Source organism: Dendropsophus ebraccatus, chromosome 6 (genome assembly GCF_027789765.1).
Source record: "Dendropsophus ebraccatus isolate aDenEbr1 chromosome 6, aDenEbr1.pat, whole genome shotgun sequence".
Classification (NCBI taxonomy): Eukaryota; Metazoa; Chordata; class Amphibia; order Anura; family Hylidae; genus Dendropsophus; species Dendropsophus ebraccatus.
In genome coordinates, this window is record NC_091459.1 from 108783517 (window position 1) to 108800651 (window position 17135).

The 17135-nt window shown below is 43.5% G+C and overlaps 1 protein-coding gene across 2 annotated transcripts in view; it reads right to left on the minus strand.

Annotated features, from left to right (window-relative positions):
• Window positions 1-493: 493 nt before the first annotated feature.
• The window catches only part of SLC16A14 (solute carrier family 16 member 14), a 35427-nt gene continuing 18785 nt past the window's right edge, over window positions 494-17135 (minus strand). The window contains exons 4-7 of one of the 2 annotated variants that reach the window (XR_011363548.1): window positions 13507-13650; window positions 11364-12332; window positions 1802-2739; window positions 494-1524 (exon numbers count right to left, since the gene is read on the minus strand). Coding sequence is in view for 1 of the 2 variants with exons in the window: in XM_069973933.1 (XP_069830034.1) it covers window positions 2588-2739; window positions 11364-12332; window positions 13507-13650 (1265 nt within the window). In the remaining variant the exon portion in view is untranslated. Of the gene's footprint in view, window positions 2740-11363; window positions 12333-13506; window positions 13651-17135 lie in introns of both variants that reach the window. The other variant, XM_069973933.1, reaches the window with a different exon arrangement.

Here is a 17135-nt window from a genome sequence, read left to right on the forward strand (position 1 = left end):
AGATAGCTGCTTTTAATCCAAGATCTGTCCTGGGATCCATTCGGCAGGTGATGCAGTTATTGTCCTAAAAAACAACTTTTAAACTGGCAGCCCTGTGCCAAACGGCCGGGGCTTAGATTGTGTATGCATTAGGCTGGCACAACCTCTCTGTCCCTCCTCCCCGCCTTCTTTATCATTAGGAATGCTCCAGGCAGATTGTCTCCTATGCATCAGCTGTGCAATGTTCAGAAAGAAAATGTTCCAGTGGCATTCCTAATGATGAAGAGGGTGGGGAGGAGGGACTGAGGGGTGGTGCAAAGTTAGGGCACAGATGCTGTAAGCCACGACAGTTTGGCACAGGGCTGCAAGTTTAAAAGTTTTTTAGGACAATAACTGCATCACCTGCCGAAAGGACCCCAGGACAGATCTTGGATTAAAAGCAGCTATCTGACGGTACAAGTGGTTTAAGAGGGACAGATTGTGGGTACAGAGTCGCTTTAATCAGTAAGTTATATGAACTCCAAAATGTTGCCAATAAAGGGGCACTCTGGGCATTTACCTGGCTGCTACTTCTGATATTACCTCATCTTGGTAGAGACAGCCCACTCTGCCATTCACTCTGCTTTCAGTGATTGGCTGAGTAACTCCATCTTGAAAGTAGTAACTGGAGCGTTCAGCGGGGGACCTTAAGACGAAACAGGAGGAGGAAATGAGCCAACCTGCATTTGATTACCGGTGGCTGAAGAAAATCGATGCAGCCCCAAGGGGTCCTGGAAAATATGGGTACAGTCTGGCTATGTTCACACAACATATTTTTTAAATTAATCACGGCTGTTGTCGCAATTTGCAACAACTGCCGTGATTAATTCAAAAAATATGTTAAATGAAAAATTAATGGAATCTCGGCCGAAGTGTATACACATAGTATATGCTCCAGCCAGGATCCCCAGTGGCCGCTGCAAAAACTGACATGTCAGTTTAGTGCGGTCGCTATTCCTTGAATAGCGGCCGCACAAGCCTGACAGGTCACACAATGGACCTGTCATCCCAATTCAATAGAAATTAGGTTTATCCCGGCCTGTACTATAGTACTGGCAGGGATAAACTTCACTGACACCAGTCGTTCTGAAAAACGGCCGGGTCACAGAACGGCCGGTGTGATACGTAGTGTGAACCCAGCCTATGGCTGCATCCACTAGTAATCAAACGCAGAATGCTTGGGTTCAGGCGAAGTGTGCTCCAGGTTCGCTCATCTCTACTAAATAACACAATTTAGAAAGACGCCATAAATAAATCCAAATAAAGAAAAAGACATGATGTAACGCAAAGCCAATACAAAATAAATAAGGTAAACTATTTGTCATTAGGTTGAAAATAAAAGAGCGGAATTATATTTCAAGTGATATTCACTTTGAGCTTTTCTCACTGATTCATGCCCAGCAGAACTTGCAAGCAGCTTTATAGGAAATCAGTCAGCAATGGCATCCAGTTATAATTGTGCAATGAGTTTTATAATAACCACCAAAGATTACAGCCAGGCGGTACCTTAGAAATAAAAAAAAATGTGTCCATTATCATATAAAAATATGCTTTGCAAACAGTAATTCACTGTACCCCACTTGTATCACTTATACTTATCATAAATACCCACGCTTTAACCCCATGATCTGCTCCCTCTAGGTTCTGGGAGGATCTTAAAGTGTACCTGTCGTTACAACTTTCAAAATCTGAATCAACAGTAGATGTGATATAAAGCAAGTTTGCAATTTACATTCATTATTTTTGTTGTTGTTATCAAGCTGTAAAACAAAGCTGAACTTACCAGAAATCCAGGTTCAGTCTCCTAAAGGCAGATTTTCTGACTTGTGTGGTTGGAAAAAAAACAGAATAAACACAGGAATTTCGGCCAGTACAGAGAGTCACGGCTCAGTGTGTCCATCAGTCACATGACAGCCTTCCCTGTGAGCGCTCAGATGGGCTGGGATACACAGGACTTCCTGACTCTTTGAGAAAAAAATAGTCAGAAAACAGAAAGTGCCGTGTTCTCCATGATAACTAAAAAAAAAAAAAGAATTTAAATTGCAAACTTGCTTTATATCACATCTAAATTTGGTTTAGATTTTGAAAGTTATAACGACAGTGACACTTTAAGGTGCCCATACATTTTTCATAACTGCCGTCTTATCATTTTAAAAGCAAAAGGATCGGAAGGCAGAAATCAAGCACGCCTGACCCTTCTTTACACCAAAATCATCTGTACGGGAAGAGTCCCAAGGCCGCCGCACACTGTATACTGTTGGCTGAACCCACTGCCAGCCAACTTTAGTATAAGGTGTATGGGCACTTGTACATTTCTAGAAGATTTGGCTTAGACTGCAAATATCTGCATATAGTAAGTGGTTTCTGAATGTCCAAGTAGACGCAGTTTATAAGTGCACTGAATATTGTATATCTGTAATGTCCTCCTTTTCAGAAGATACGCAATGTCCACATTGTCCCATGTAAAACCAAGAAAGACATAATATGGCAGCTTGTAGGTTTACAGCTCTACTACAACTACAGACATGGGAGGCCTTGGTCTCGTAGGTGATGCTGGACACCTTGAGATTCAAACTTCATGCTTGTCGACGGGTTTTTCATGGTTTTTCTCCTTTGGTTGTAGACAAGGCTCCAGCAGTAAACAGATAATTCCCAACATGTAGAGCAAGCCACATACATAGAAAGAGTAGTCATATTTCTGCGTGATGTCGAAAATCCAGCCTAAAAAAAAACAAACGGCAAAGTCAGCCTGAATGTACATTAGATGAGTTTCATATTGCATCCCAATGGAAATTGTTCACAATAGAAATCTTTGAAAAAGTATCTGTGTATTCTTGAAAATCGGGATACTGAATCATATCCAATCTAGAAAGATATGTTACATATAAGCCGCTGTTCACGCCAGCATGCCATTTTTTTTAAAACCTACCTGACCCTTTAACAAAATAAAACAAAATGTTGGATAACTCTTTAAAGGGGTTATCCAGTGACACAAAAACATGGCCACTTTCTTTCAGAGACAGCCCCGCTCTTGTCTCCCTTGGGCGGGGTTTTGCTGCTCAGTTCCATTGAAGTGAATGGAGCTTAATTGCAAACCGCACCTGAACTAGAGACAAGAGTCGTGTTGTCTCTGAAAGAAAGTGGCCATGTTTTTGTAGCGCTGGATAACCCCTTTAAGCTTCTTGCATATTGATTACCAATGTGGGCACTTTTTTTTTTTTATTACTTCCGGCACCAGGAATGACACTAAAGGCTATGTTCACACACAGTATTTTTGCTCAGTATTTTTGTCCTCATATTGCAATCAAAATCAGGAGTGGATTGAAAAAACACAGAAAGGCTATGTTCACACACACTGTTGAAAGTTAGTGGATGGCTGTCATTTTATAGCAATTAATTGGCGTTATTTTAAAACATCGGCCATTGTTATGAAATAACGGCTGTTATTTGTCGTAAAATGACGGCCATCCACTAAATTTCAACAGTGTGTGAACATAGCCTTTCTGTTTTTTCAATCCACTCCTGGTTTTGGTTGCAAAATACTGAGCAAAAATACTGTGTGTGAACATAGCCAAAGACTGTATTACATGGCACGATTTTGAGAAGGAAGCGAGCGCTGATCTGCCAGCTCAGCGCTTGCTTTCTCCTATTCCACCTGCTCGATGTCTGTGCTATTAAATGAACAGTTAGCGAGCAGAAGAAGCCATGGGGGGTCACAGAGATCTGCCTGGACGATCCTTAGATGGTCCAAGTGGCCCGTTGAAGCGTGTGGCGGTTTGGTGCCTCCACTCCTGTTACGCGGAGCAACAAGCAGCAGACTGTCATAATCAGGATTTTTCAACTGGTTGAAAGACCACGACCAGCCAACATCGTGCGCGTTGGCTGATCGCAGTCTCTTAACAGACGCTATTACACCAAACGATAATCGGCTGGAATGGGCAGTAATCGGCCAAGAATGGCCGATAATCGTTTGGTTAATATTGCCCTAACGCAAACCATTTATATGGTGTACCAGTATTAAAGGGATTGTCTGAGGACTTCTTTTTATGCTTATATGTGGCCAGGCTTTAAGGTTGTACTCCAGCGAAAAGCTTTTTCCCAGTGACTGAAACACATTACAAAGTTATATAACTTTGTAATATCCTTCATTCGTTTATCTGCCCCCTTTCCCTATCTTTTCCTCCCTCAATCCCCCACCAGGAAGTGACAATTTTGTGACAATTACATAATCAAGAGGGAGGTGGGTCTAAGCCCTGTTAGGCCAGCCTCCCTTTGTCAGATGACTCAGGTTGCTCAGCTCTGATTGGCTGAGCAAGATGTAAGCCATCTAACAGAGTTTTACAGAGTCAGTTAGACATCACAGGAGACAACCTGCATCATGGGAAAGCCCAAACAAGGAAGTAAAGAAAAAATGAAGACACCAACTGGAGCTTCAAGGACCTACACACAGCAGGAAATTCAAACGGAGACAGACTCCGGAGGGGTGGTAAATGTGAAAAATATGTTTATGATTGATTGATTGTTTTTTATTATCAGCGCCGTAATACCCCTTTAAGTATTAAAATAAGAAAATTATTACTGATCTGCTGTGATTCAGCTCCCTTCTTCCTGATAACAATTTGACGCATGGGATCACTGACCACAGTGGTGACCCATCTTAGCTAGGTATTGGTTTAGTGAGCACATCCTTGTATCAGGACAGAGGACAGACAGTACTGAACAGCAGAGACTGGAAGCCGTAGGGATGCTTGTGGTAGGGTACTGTGGCAGGTGAGTACATTGCCTAGCCACATTTAAACATAAAGCAAGCCATTAATTCTCTCCCAATGTTCATTGGCTTGAATAGTAGTTCCGTATCTGAAGGTACCCCTGAAACCAAGGTATAGTGTGCTGAGGCATCATGTATATACCCAATGTACTGACCTTGATTAACTATAGCACATTCTTTTATTCAGATTTTTATTAGTAAAGCCTGTAATTAAAGGCCATGCTGGGACTAGTTCATAGTGCTACTACATAATATCTTAATAGGGTTAGTAGCTCAATCCCTTGCAAAATGTCTTTCATCATATAACACAAACCAGCTGACCTCTCACATACATCGGGAGATTTCACAGCTATGGATGGCATTTTATTTTGCTAAAACCCATAGGTGGTGTTAAAGGGGAAAACGAGGAAAGTGCTTGATTGAAAAAAGCCTGTCTTCAAGCTAGCATACAATTTTATATGAAAACCATCACCAGAGCTGTCTGCAGCGGCTTACCCCTCCAATATCTATTCACAACACATGAATGTTTGGCCAAGATAACCGTTCATATTCATATGTATGGGAGATACTGGTGAGATAGCTGTTTGGCAAATATTCAGCTATTGAATGTGTATGGGCATCAAGGGATGTTTGCTGAAACAGGGCAACAACATCAAACAAAGCATATGACCTGCCCTTACCATAGTATGGCAACATCTTCATTTCTACAGTATAAGGCCGGGTTCACACTATGTATGTGACAGTGAAGTTCATCACGGCCGGTACTGCAGTGATGAGCTTCTTTTCTTTTTAATTGCGATGCGGGCACATTCGGGTGTGCCCGCATTCCAATTACCCATAGAAGACAATGTAAAGTGCGTCCGGAGCCGTACTTTACATTGTCTGCACTGTCAGTTTTCGGTGCGGCCACAAGGAATACTGGCGGGAGTGTATACTATGAGGGAGATTTATCAAACATGGTGTAAAGTGAAACTGGCTCAGTTGCCCCTAATAACCAATCAGATTCCACCTTACATTCCTCACAAACGCTTTGGAAAATGAAAAGTGGAATCTGATTGGTTGCTAGGGGCAACTGAGCCAGTTTAACTTTATACCATGTTTGATAAATCTCCCCCTATGTGTTTACACTCTGAAAGGGATTCCATAGAAGTCAATGCATATTCAATTAATAACGTCCGGTGTTGCAATCTGCAATAATGGGCGCTATTTATTGAATAAATTTGTTGTGTGAACTAGAAACACTACTAACTATAACGTGGTTGTCAATAAACTTTTTGCCATGTCACATAGACATATTTTGACCAGTCGGGGTTTGGGTGTTAAGACCTTCAGCAATTGTTAGAGCCAGGAGAAGCACTTAGCTTGCTGACATTTCCCATTTGACTGCAAAGGGTCTCCATTGTTTGCCTATGGGGCCATTTCTAGCAGCGATGTGGAGACTGCAGTGAGTGAGCTGGGGTAAAGAGCTTACCCAACATCTAATGATCGTGGGGGTCTAAACACATCTGATATCTGTGCTTCTATGCCTACAGACCCCTCTGGTTGTGCCCTGCGCAGTTACAGATGTAAGAATTATAGTGATGCCCCCATGGCTTCTGTATTTCCTATGAATGTGTAAACATAATAAATTTTTGCATCGGACCCCTCTATGTCAGTCGTGCCAGAGAGGTGGGGAGAGGGCAGGGAGGGGAGGAATTGGGGGGGGGGGGGGCTCTGCATCCAACAAATTTAATATTTTTCTAGTGGAAAAATTAAAGGAACCTACACTAGCTCTGAGGCATGGCACCTCTACACAACTCCAGGGAGCCTTGGCACTGCTGGGACATTTTTAAGCCCGGTGCTAAAAAACGTCAGACTTAATAAATGTAACCCATAGTTTTCTCTTACAAAAAGTTTATTTTTCCCTAAATTCATTCCCTCTAAGTCTGTTTATATTGTCATTCATCTCTCCTTAACTACTTCCCCTGCCCTTCAGCAAACACTACCACATATTGCTCCATGCATACCCTTAGGAAATGCTGTGCTCAACTACACTGATTTATTCCTTACTGTATAAATATCAGGATTTCTCAAGTGACGCCCTCAAGTGATACTCCAGGAGAAAGCAAAGCAAGCGTATTGCAGTTTGTGACGTAAATGTAGGTGAAGAGACTTTTCAGATGTATAAAATAAGAGGCATAAGTACATATTAGGGGCGATTAACTAATACTGTCCAATACTTAAAGGGGTTATCCAGGATTAGAAAAAGCGTAGCTACTCACTTGCAACAAAGGCACAACCCCTGTCATTGTGTGGTGTTACAATTCAGCTTAATTTACTTGAAAACAGCTGATTTGTAAAACCACACCGAAACTAAAGGCCCTATTACACGGAACGATTATCGGCCTATAATCGTCCCGTGGAATAGAAGGCTGCGATCAGCCGACATCATTGATGACTCATACAGCAATGATCTCCTGCCGTCGTCCCGAGGAATAGGAGCGGCGGCAGCAGACCGCTGCTATATGCTATGGGCTGCCTGGACGCAGTGGCGTAGCAACCATGGTCGCCGTGACTGGGCCGCTACCAAGGGGGGGCCCGCGAGGCCCCCCCTTGCCACCGCACTACCTCCCTCCGACTCCCTCTTGAGATAGCAAGCAGTGTTTTGCTTGCGGCCACAAGAGGCTGGAGCTCAATCTGTGCTGCCGGGGACGGGACAGAGCCGGGGAGCCGCACGTCAGCCGGGGACTGGACTGCAGAAGAGAAGATCCAGGGTGGGGGAGCGAGTTGTCAGGTGAGTTGTGTGCTGTTTTTTTTTTTTTTTTTTTTTTCTTATCTGCTTTGCAACATAAGGAGATAACATGGGGGACAACATAAGGGGGCTAACAAGGGAGAGGGGCAGCAAAAGGGGGCTAACATGGGGGAGGGGGCAGCAAAAGGGGGCTAACATAGGGGAGGGGGCACCAAAAGGGGACTAACATGGGGAAGAGGCAGCAAAAGGGGGCTAACATTGGGGGCAGCAGAAGGGGGCTAACATGGGGGACAACACGGGGCTAACATGGGGGACAACATAAGGGGGATAATATGGGGGGATAACATGAGGGGGCAACATAAGGAGGCTAACATGGGGGACAACATAAGGGGGCTAACATAGGGGGCTGACATGGAAGACAACATAACGGGGATAAAATGGGGGGATAACATGAGGGGGCAACATAAGGGGGCTATCATGGGGGACAACATAAGGAGGCTAACATGGGGGGCAACATAAGGGAGCTAACATGGGGGCATCTATAAGGGGGATAACACAGGGGGTCATCTGTAAGGGGGACAACATAGGGGGGGCATCTATAAGGGGGACTAAACGGAGGGCGGGGCGTATACAATAGGGCATGCACAGAGGAATGCATGTACTATAGTGGGATCACGAAGTGTCAGGGCTACCCACTAAATGAGGGTGTAAAAATGCCAATACAGATGTGCAGTTTGTAGAGAGATGAGGATGGTGCTGGAGTAAGGAGCCTAATATATTTTTCTGGCAGATTCTATGGATTTGTGGTTTAGAGAAGTTCTCATAACGGCCCAGGACAAAGGAAGAAGATGAAAAGGAAAGAACTCCGATCAAATAAGACGTCCTCTGTGAGTCACTGGATATAACTGCACTGTAATGTATATGGTGTACAGAGCCTGTGTAGAGCTGGGGCCACCTCTATATGACTGGATAAGGTGATAGTGAGCTGTGTACAGTGGATTATTTAGTAGCAACAGTGGTGTTAGTCAGTATGTGGTGGGGTTAGTCAGTATGTGGTGGTAATATTTGTTACTTGTAATCTGGTACAGTGTTTTATTGGATTAAGTATACTGGATAACACTATGGTGGTGATGGTAGTGGTGGTAATATTGTCCCTTGTGTACTGGTATTATTGGTAATATTGGTCTCGCTATACAGGATTTGGTTAGTAACAGTATGGCGGTAATATGTATGGTGATAATATTTCCTATATACTGGTATTATTGGTAATATCGGTCTTGAGATATACCAATAGCATCGCTTGGTCGAGGAAGGGGGGGTCCAAGTTGACCTCTTGCACCATGGCCCAAGAGACATTAGCTACAGCCCTGCCCGGACGATCTAGCGATCACCCAGGCCCCTCCCGCACTCACACGCTCGCTGCTGCCGTGTGTAATAGCGCCGGCAGCGAGTGGGGAACGATGAGCAAACGAGCGATAATAGCTCCTCTCAGTCAGCCCGTGGAATAGGACCTTAAGGACAGGTTTGGAGCTGTTTTTGGAAGAAAGTGGCCATGTTTTTTTCTAATCCTGGAAAATCCCTTTAAACAGTGTAAACTTGTGGCCTTACATGGGGTGATTACTGTTGGAATAGACCAATATCCTGTGTAATAGGGCCAGTGTAGAGCCGACAAAGGAGAAAATGCTTGTCTGTCAGCTAATCGGGTTGTCAGAAAATCACTGCTTGTTGGCTGCTGATCTCTCTGTGTCATAAGGGGATATGCGGCCGACAATTGACTGCAGTAAAGGCCACGCAAATGATCTAGCGATCATTCATGTGTTCCTCCGTGCAGCATGGTCCAGCCTTGTTATCTATGGGATCAGTGCTTGTTTACAGCACAGTCTCATAAGGCCCTGAGTTTAAACACATGAGATTTATCACAACTCATGCTGTGTGATAAATTTAGTGCATCTTTAGACTTTAGCCTTAAAGGACAAGTGCCATGAAAAACTTTTTCCCAGTAAATGAAGCACATTACAAAGTTATATAACTCTGTAATATGCTTCAATCACCTATCTGCCTCCCTTCCCTGTCTTTTCCTCCCTCTACCCCCACCCGGAAGTGTCCTAACTCACACAGACCTAATGACTGCCGTCACCGTCACCAGGCAGCTCCTTCTTGTGAGGATGAGTCATCAGCAGGAGGGCTGCTCTAGCTCCTGTTACACCAGCCTCCCCCTCCCCCTCCTTGTCAGGTGACTCTGCTTGCTCAGCTTATCTTCTCTAGTGACATGACTCCTTCACTGAGTCCACGGCAGCAGGAGAGAGGGTATGAGGGGAGGGGGGAGCTGCCTATGTGCCCGAGTCAGTCTGAGGGAAGATAAGCAAGTGAGATGTGACAAGTGATGGCTTGCAGTTGTTCAGCCAATGGGAGCTGAGCAAGCCTGTCACCTGACAAGGCAGGGGAGGGGGGAGGCTAGTGTAACAGGAGAAGGAGCTGAGAGAAGAGCTTGGTGACGGTGACAACAGTAATTAGGTCTGTATGAGTCAGGACACTTCCTGGTGGGGGGTGGAGGGGGGAAAAGACAGGGAAGGGAGGCAGATAGGTGATTGAAGCATATTACACAGTTATATAACTTTGTAATGTGCTTCAATTACTGGGAAAAAGTTTTTCATGGCACTTGTCCTTTAACCTTTTCCGGCAAAGCCACAGACTAAAGCCCCTATTACATGGGGCAACTGAGAGGAGCAAACAAGCAGATTGTTGCTATATAAGTCGTTTGTCTTATAACATGTTGAAAGAAAAACGACTGCAATGATCAACCGACATCATTCATGTTGGCTGATTGTTGCCTTCTATTACACAAGACGATTATCGTTCATAACGACCGATAATCATCATAGGGCCTTAAGTGCAAAGGTATCCAGAGTACATACTATGGCTATGTTCACACTACGTATAAGTCCGGCCGTAGTTCGTATGCAGCCGTACATGTGCGGCTGAAAGTACGGCGTGGGAAAAATAGACATGCGGCCGGATTGCGAACATACGCCCGCAGTACAGTTATGCTTCCCTAGCTTGTTTCGAAGCGCTCTAAAACAGGTCATTTACTTGGAAATCTTCGCCCAGCCCAATAAACCACACAGAACCTTTTGGATCTAAAAATCACGTTCAATTTGGCTGAAATAAGTACTCCGTATGGGACCGCATGGAAATCCACGGCCGTGAGTTGGAACATTTCCGTCCTCAAACAATGGTCTTGTTAATTCTTCACGGCGCCGTATACAATCTGGCCGTAAGCTCATACGTAGTGTGCACTGTGCGGGCGTATATTGTATACTTTCAAGCGAACGCATCAACCTCAAAACTACGTGCGTATATTCGCGGTTCGCACTATGGCCGGAAAGATACGTAGTGTGAACATAGCCTAAATGTGAGGCCATACGTCGTATATTTGATGCATCTGCAAAAGTTAAAGGTGTATTCCAGGAAAAATTCACTTTTCCTATATCCACAGGATAGGGGAAAAGAAGGAGATTGCAGGGGGTCCGACCTCTGTACCCCACCTCGATCTCTGTATTGGGCCCCCCTGGCTCTGTTATGAATAGAGCCAAGGGTACGGAAAGCGACCCGCGGCTCTATCCATTCCTACGAAGTGACAAAAAGAGCCAAGTACGCTGGAAGGGCACTGCACGCGGCACTTTCCATTGACTCCATACGAATGAAAAGGCCGTGGGTCACCTGCGTCTGTATTCATAAAAGAGGCAGGAAAGCAAGATACGGAGATGGGAGATACGCAAAGTGAATTTTTCCAGGAACAGCCCTTTAAACCTGCCTTATGGTGTGCTATACAAATTGTGTTATTACCTGCAAATGGAGGTCCCAAAAGTGCTGATATGCCATTGGCACATATAATAATCCCATAAGCATTTGCCAATTGCTTGATGCCCACCAAATCTTCAGTCACAACAGGCATGAGAGAGAAGTAGCCACTTGAGAAGCCTATAAGTGCACAGACCACAGCCAGGGCGGCATATACTTGCATAAGAGGGAGAATAAGGATGCAGATACCGAAGGTAAAATTGGAAGCAATGAAGACATTCCAGGCACTGACACAGGACAGGTCTCCAAGAAAACCTAAGATAATCTTTCCAAAAATATGCACAATAGCAATAATTGAGGTCAGAGGAAAGATGTTGTTCTGTGCTGACATACCATACAGCTCCACAATCTCTGGGAGGTGTATAAATGGAATGACAAAGCTGCAGTAGGCCAGGAGAGCCCATAGGACGAATGCTACAAACACCTTGTTGGTGAAAAGAGAGGCTGCCCCAAAGTAACTGGAATACCAGGTCCAGAAGCCAGTCCTCACTGACACAGTCATCCGAGTCAAGGTCTTCACGATTCCCAGTTTGCTTACATCCTTTATGACAATCTCATTACTTGTGTCCTCCTTGTTCCATGAAGCTTCAGTGTCCGTTCTGACCTCTCCATCCTCCTCATGGTGCAGCACATTATTGGGTTTCAAAGCACCGGCATCTAGCAGCGAGGCGTCCTTCTTTTCTTGGTGATCACTCGCAGTTGTGCATTGATCTCTGGACTCTAAAGGCCTCATGAGTGCTCCGCATACACACAGGTTTAGGGTGACTGCTCCCTGAATTATCATAGCGTTTCTCCAGCCATACTCTGCACACAAGTACTTCAAGAGCACGGTGACAAGGAACGTCCCAAAGCCAGTCCCTGTGGTGCTAAGTCCTTGTGCTAGAGCACGGCGCTTCTGGAAGTACTGACCCACCGTCACCACTGCAGGCAGATATACCATTCCACTTCCAATACCTAAAAAGGGGGCACAAAATATATGTCAAGATCTGTATAGGTAGCTGGGTGTGATATCTAAACTATAACTGCCCCAGTACTTTATTATTTTTAACTCAATTATATATTACCTCTGGCAGCTCAAAAACGTATGCTTTATGTGTAGAAACGGTGCCCCCCTCATCCATGGGTTGTGTCTGGTATTGCAGCCTGGCCTCATTTAAATGGGCCAAGCTGCAACAGAATACACAGCTCTTGGACATGGGTGGTGCCATGGGGGGGATGAGCTATTCTATTCTTGTTATTTACAAGTCATTTAGTAGTTGCCTGGCCCGCTTTACTGTCATCAGACATTTCAAACGTTACTGGGTCTCTGTGTGCCTCTCTACCCAGCTGTGTGTCAAATGCAACTTCTTCGCTTCAATACACTCTATGAAACAAAAGAGTCAGATGTTTAGACAGCCAAAGACTGCTGCTCAAACACACCAGCTCTATCTCGGGATCACAGTGGGTCTCAGGAGTGAGACCCGGTGCGATCAGTATCTTTTGATATATCTAAAGACATGTCAACAGATACTCCATATAACAGTAAGGCTTTAATCCTCACTGTCACAGCCTCGTAGACATTTTAAAGTGTTGATCAGTCAGGGTCTGAGTGTTCAGAACTAGAGATGAGTGAACCTCGAACCTGAGCATGCAGCGTTTGATTACCGGTGGCTGAAGAAGTTTGTTAGAAGGATGCTGCTCTAGGGAGTCCTGGAAAACATGAAAACAACCTATGACCTATGGCTGTAAACATGTTTTCCAGGCAGCCTTAGGGCTAAATCCAACTTCTTTGGCCACTGGTAATCTAATGCGGCACACCTGGATTTCGAGGAACCCGAGCATGCTTGAGGTTTACTGAACTTTATTCAGAATCCCACTGTTCACTAGACAGAGAAGTGCTTCACACCCCGACTTACTGCTCGATCTGACTTCACACAGGAGACGGGCCTCAAAGGGGAGTGACAGGCTCAGTGGTCCACTTCTCTCACCTTTTTCTAGTGATCAGGGAGGGTCTCAGCACTGAGACCACAACCATTCAAAACTTTTGACATGTCTGTGTGATGTAACAGTGATTCTTTAAAAATAACAATGTTACATGGTAAAGGCGCCTTGCAGGGGAATATATTGCACTGCAATGGCAATCACTTACCAGCTGTCACGCCGAATGTAAAGAATAGAAAATGCACATTGGTGGCAAATGCACTCAGCACCCAGCCGAGAGAAGTGAGGAACCCGCCAATCATTGCAGTTTTCCGACATCCACATGTGTTTATGAACAAACCAATAAATGGACCTGGAAAAAAAATTGAAAATAAATGTGTACACTCAGCCAGTGATGTTGAAAATGAACAGCTGCTGACCAAACAAGCAAGTGTAAGGCCAGCTTAAAGGGGTTGTCCAGCGAAAATCTTTTTCTTTCAAATCAACTGGTGTCAGAAAGTTATATAGATTTGTAATTTACTTCTATTAAAAAATCTCAAGTCTTCCCATATTTATTAGCTGCTGTATGTCATGCAGGAAATGCTGTTTTATTTTCAGTCTGACACACTGCTCTCTGCTGACACCTCTGGCCGAGACAGGAACTTTGTCTCAGTTTTCTATGAATCCCCATAGAAAACCTCTCCTGCTCTGGACAGTTCCTGTCTCGGCCAGAGATGTCAGCAGAGAGCACTGTGTCAGAGTGAAAATACAACAACATTTCCTGCATGACCTACAGCAGCTAAGAAGTATGGGAAGACTTGAGATTTTTTTAATAGAAGTAAATTACAAATCTATATAACTTTCTGACACCAGTTGATTTTGAAAGAAAAAGATTTGCTGGACAACCCCTTTAAGGGTTATCTTTCATGAATAAAAACTTTTGACATGTTATTGGTCAGGGTTTGAGTGAGCAGGGAGGGTCACTCGACAGTTCTGTGTCTATGTAAGCAAGATGGTCCCATAAGCTTACATTATGCAGCGTTCTTGCCCTCCTGGCTCCTTCCCCTGATCAGTCTGGGTCTAAATACTTCAACCACTCCTATAAAAACGTTAAATATGGTATGGTGACATGGCCTTTATGTCTGTGCACACTGCAGTCCATTCAGAACTGGGTACATAACCTTCTTGGCTGAGACTTGTAGAACTTGTTCAGCAAAAAAACTCTTTGAAATCAACAAGTACCAGAGATTTGTAATTGATTTCTATTAAAAAAAATCTCAAGCCTTTTAGTACTTATCAGCTGCTCTATGTCTTGCAGGCAGTTGTGTATTCTTTCCAGTCTGACACAGTGCTCTATGCTGCCACCTCTGTCAGTGACAGGAACTGCGCAGAGCAGCAGCAAATTCCCATAGAAAACCTCTCCTGCTCTCCAGACTGGAAGGAATACCACCTCCTGCAGGACATGTATCCTATATGCTGCAGAGACATGTCAAATGTTTTGTTAAGTCAGGGTGTAATTTTTCAGACCCCCATCTATCTTTAGCACTTTATTCCGATATTTGCACAAGATGAGTTTCATATTTCATTCAAGCTTCACTTAAAATCTTCATATAAATCAAGCTTCTGATGCGTTTCGATCGTAATAGTTCAGTTTGAATACAAAAAATATTATATAGCTTTTTTGGAATTATGCTTGATTGGAATTATAATTAATTTGGAATTATATTTAAAGGGAACCTGTCACCCCCGTTGCCGGGGTGACAGGTCATCTTTAAGTGACAACAACACAGACGTGAAAACCAAAACGCATAGTAAACCTATAGCTGGCAACACTTTGCTACATGCCAGCTCTTGTCATCCAAATCATGTCATAAAAGCAGTTCCTATAGGAGAATTCTTTGCGGCACCGCGAGGGATCCCGGTCAGAGCGTATACTATGTGTATACGCTCCAGCTGGGATCCCATAGAAGATAAAGCAACGTATATTCCCGTAAAAAGTATGTCCGTTGTTGATTATTTCAACAACGACCATACTTTTACGAAAATATACATTTTGTGAACATAGCCTAATGGTATAATCTGTATCCCCAAAAAGGCAAAACTCTGGGTCAACAGCTGTCTCCTAGCCTCTTTTTAACAAAAAGGAGGAGAGATGCATTCTCTGCGTCGGATTGATGCTGATCCTGGCTCGGCAATCGATAGATCTGGTCTGCAGCAGACCAGAGCAATACAGCACTGATCTAATAAATCAGTGCTGTATTATGTATATTACACTGATCTATATGATTCATCAGTGTAGTTGTATTAGAAATCTTCCAGGTGGAGTTCTAATTAATGTAAGAGTAAAAAAAAAAAAAAAAGGGTTTATTAATTTAAAAAAAAAAAACCACTTCCCTAATAAAAATTTGAATCACTCCCCAAAAAAGTAGACGTATTCGCTCAAACTATTAAATTATGACATTCCTATTGCGAAGGTCATAAAGAGAAGCCCTAATCCCCAAATTAAAAAAATTGCGTTTTATTTTCAATTTAAATTTTTTCCCCCAGTTTTGCTGCATATTTAATTAAAAAATTTGGTCTGCCATTGCAAAGTACAGTTAGTAGCGCAAAAAATAAGGGCTCATGTGGGTCTGTAGGTGAAAAAATGCAAGCCCGATGGCCTTTTAAACACGAGGAGGAAAAAAAATAAAACGAAAAAGCGAAAATTGGCTCTGCCCTTAAAGGGTTAATCCATCTGGCACTTCGCTGAGCACTATGGGCTGTTTTAGCTGTGGTCACAGGATTTGCAAAACATGTAAATTTTCAGATACACGAGGTGTAACTTATCCCATAAAATGTTACATAAATTGTAATACTACTTTTGTCATTTCTGCCATCCCATGCAGATCCTGTAACATTCAATATGTAGGATGTACGAATGAGGAGACACCTCTCAGACAGCACCAATATTAGGGCCCTATTCCACCAGACGATTATCGTTCGAATCTAAACGATAATCGTTCGGTTGAAATGCAGTTAACGATTAACGACCGAACGACCTGGACCTGGACCTATTTTTATCGTTGCTCGTTCGAAAAAAACGTTTGCAAATCGTTCACATTGAATAAGAAGTCGTTCGGTCGTTCGCAGTAGATACCAACGCAATAGCGAAGGAAAAACGATCGCAAATTCGATCATAAGTAACGATTATCGTGCCATGGAAATGAGTGAACGATTTCAGGTCTTTCGCAATAGCGGCCGTTTGTGATCGTTAATCGTTAACGATTATGCAAACGATAATCGTCCGGTGTAATAGGGCCCTTAGCTCTGTAAACATCTCGGCTGCTTCAAAACATTTCCTCACATGTTATGACAAAGACCCCACTAATTTTTCATGTATAGGTATAGAAAAAAAATCGCCCACTCTCAACTTAATCAAACTGAGCTGCTGGAACTTCCTTCTACTTGTACTTTTGCAAATATTTGTGCATTTTTAGACTAATGCTACGTTTACACGAAACAATAATTTGCCCGATCGTACGATTAACGATGTCGGAGTAACGATTTTTTTTTCATAACGATCAGCGTTTAGACGGTACGATATATCGTACGGAAAAATTCGTTTTGCGATCGCTTAAGCCTATCTCACACATTGGTTAAATCGGTGAACGACTGTTCACACGGAACGATCTGCGAATTTTTTGTGAACTATCAACGACTATTTGAGAACATGTTCAAAGATCAAAATGAACGATTTCCCGATCGTCGATTGTTCGTTTACACGTACGATTATCGTTCGAATTCGATCGTTATCGTGCAAATTCGCACGATAATAATTACATGTAAACGCAGCATAAGGCCGGGTTCACACTACGTCAA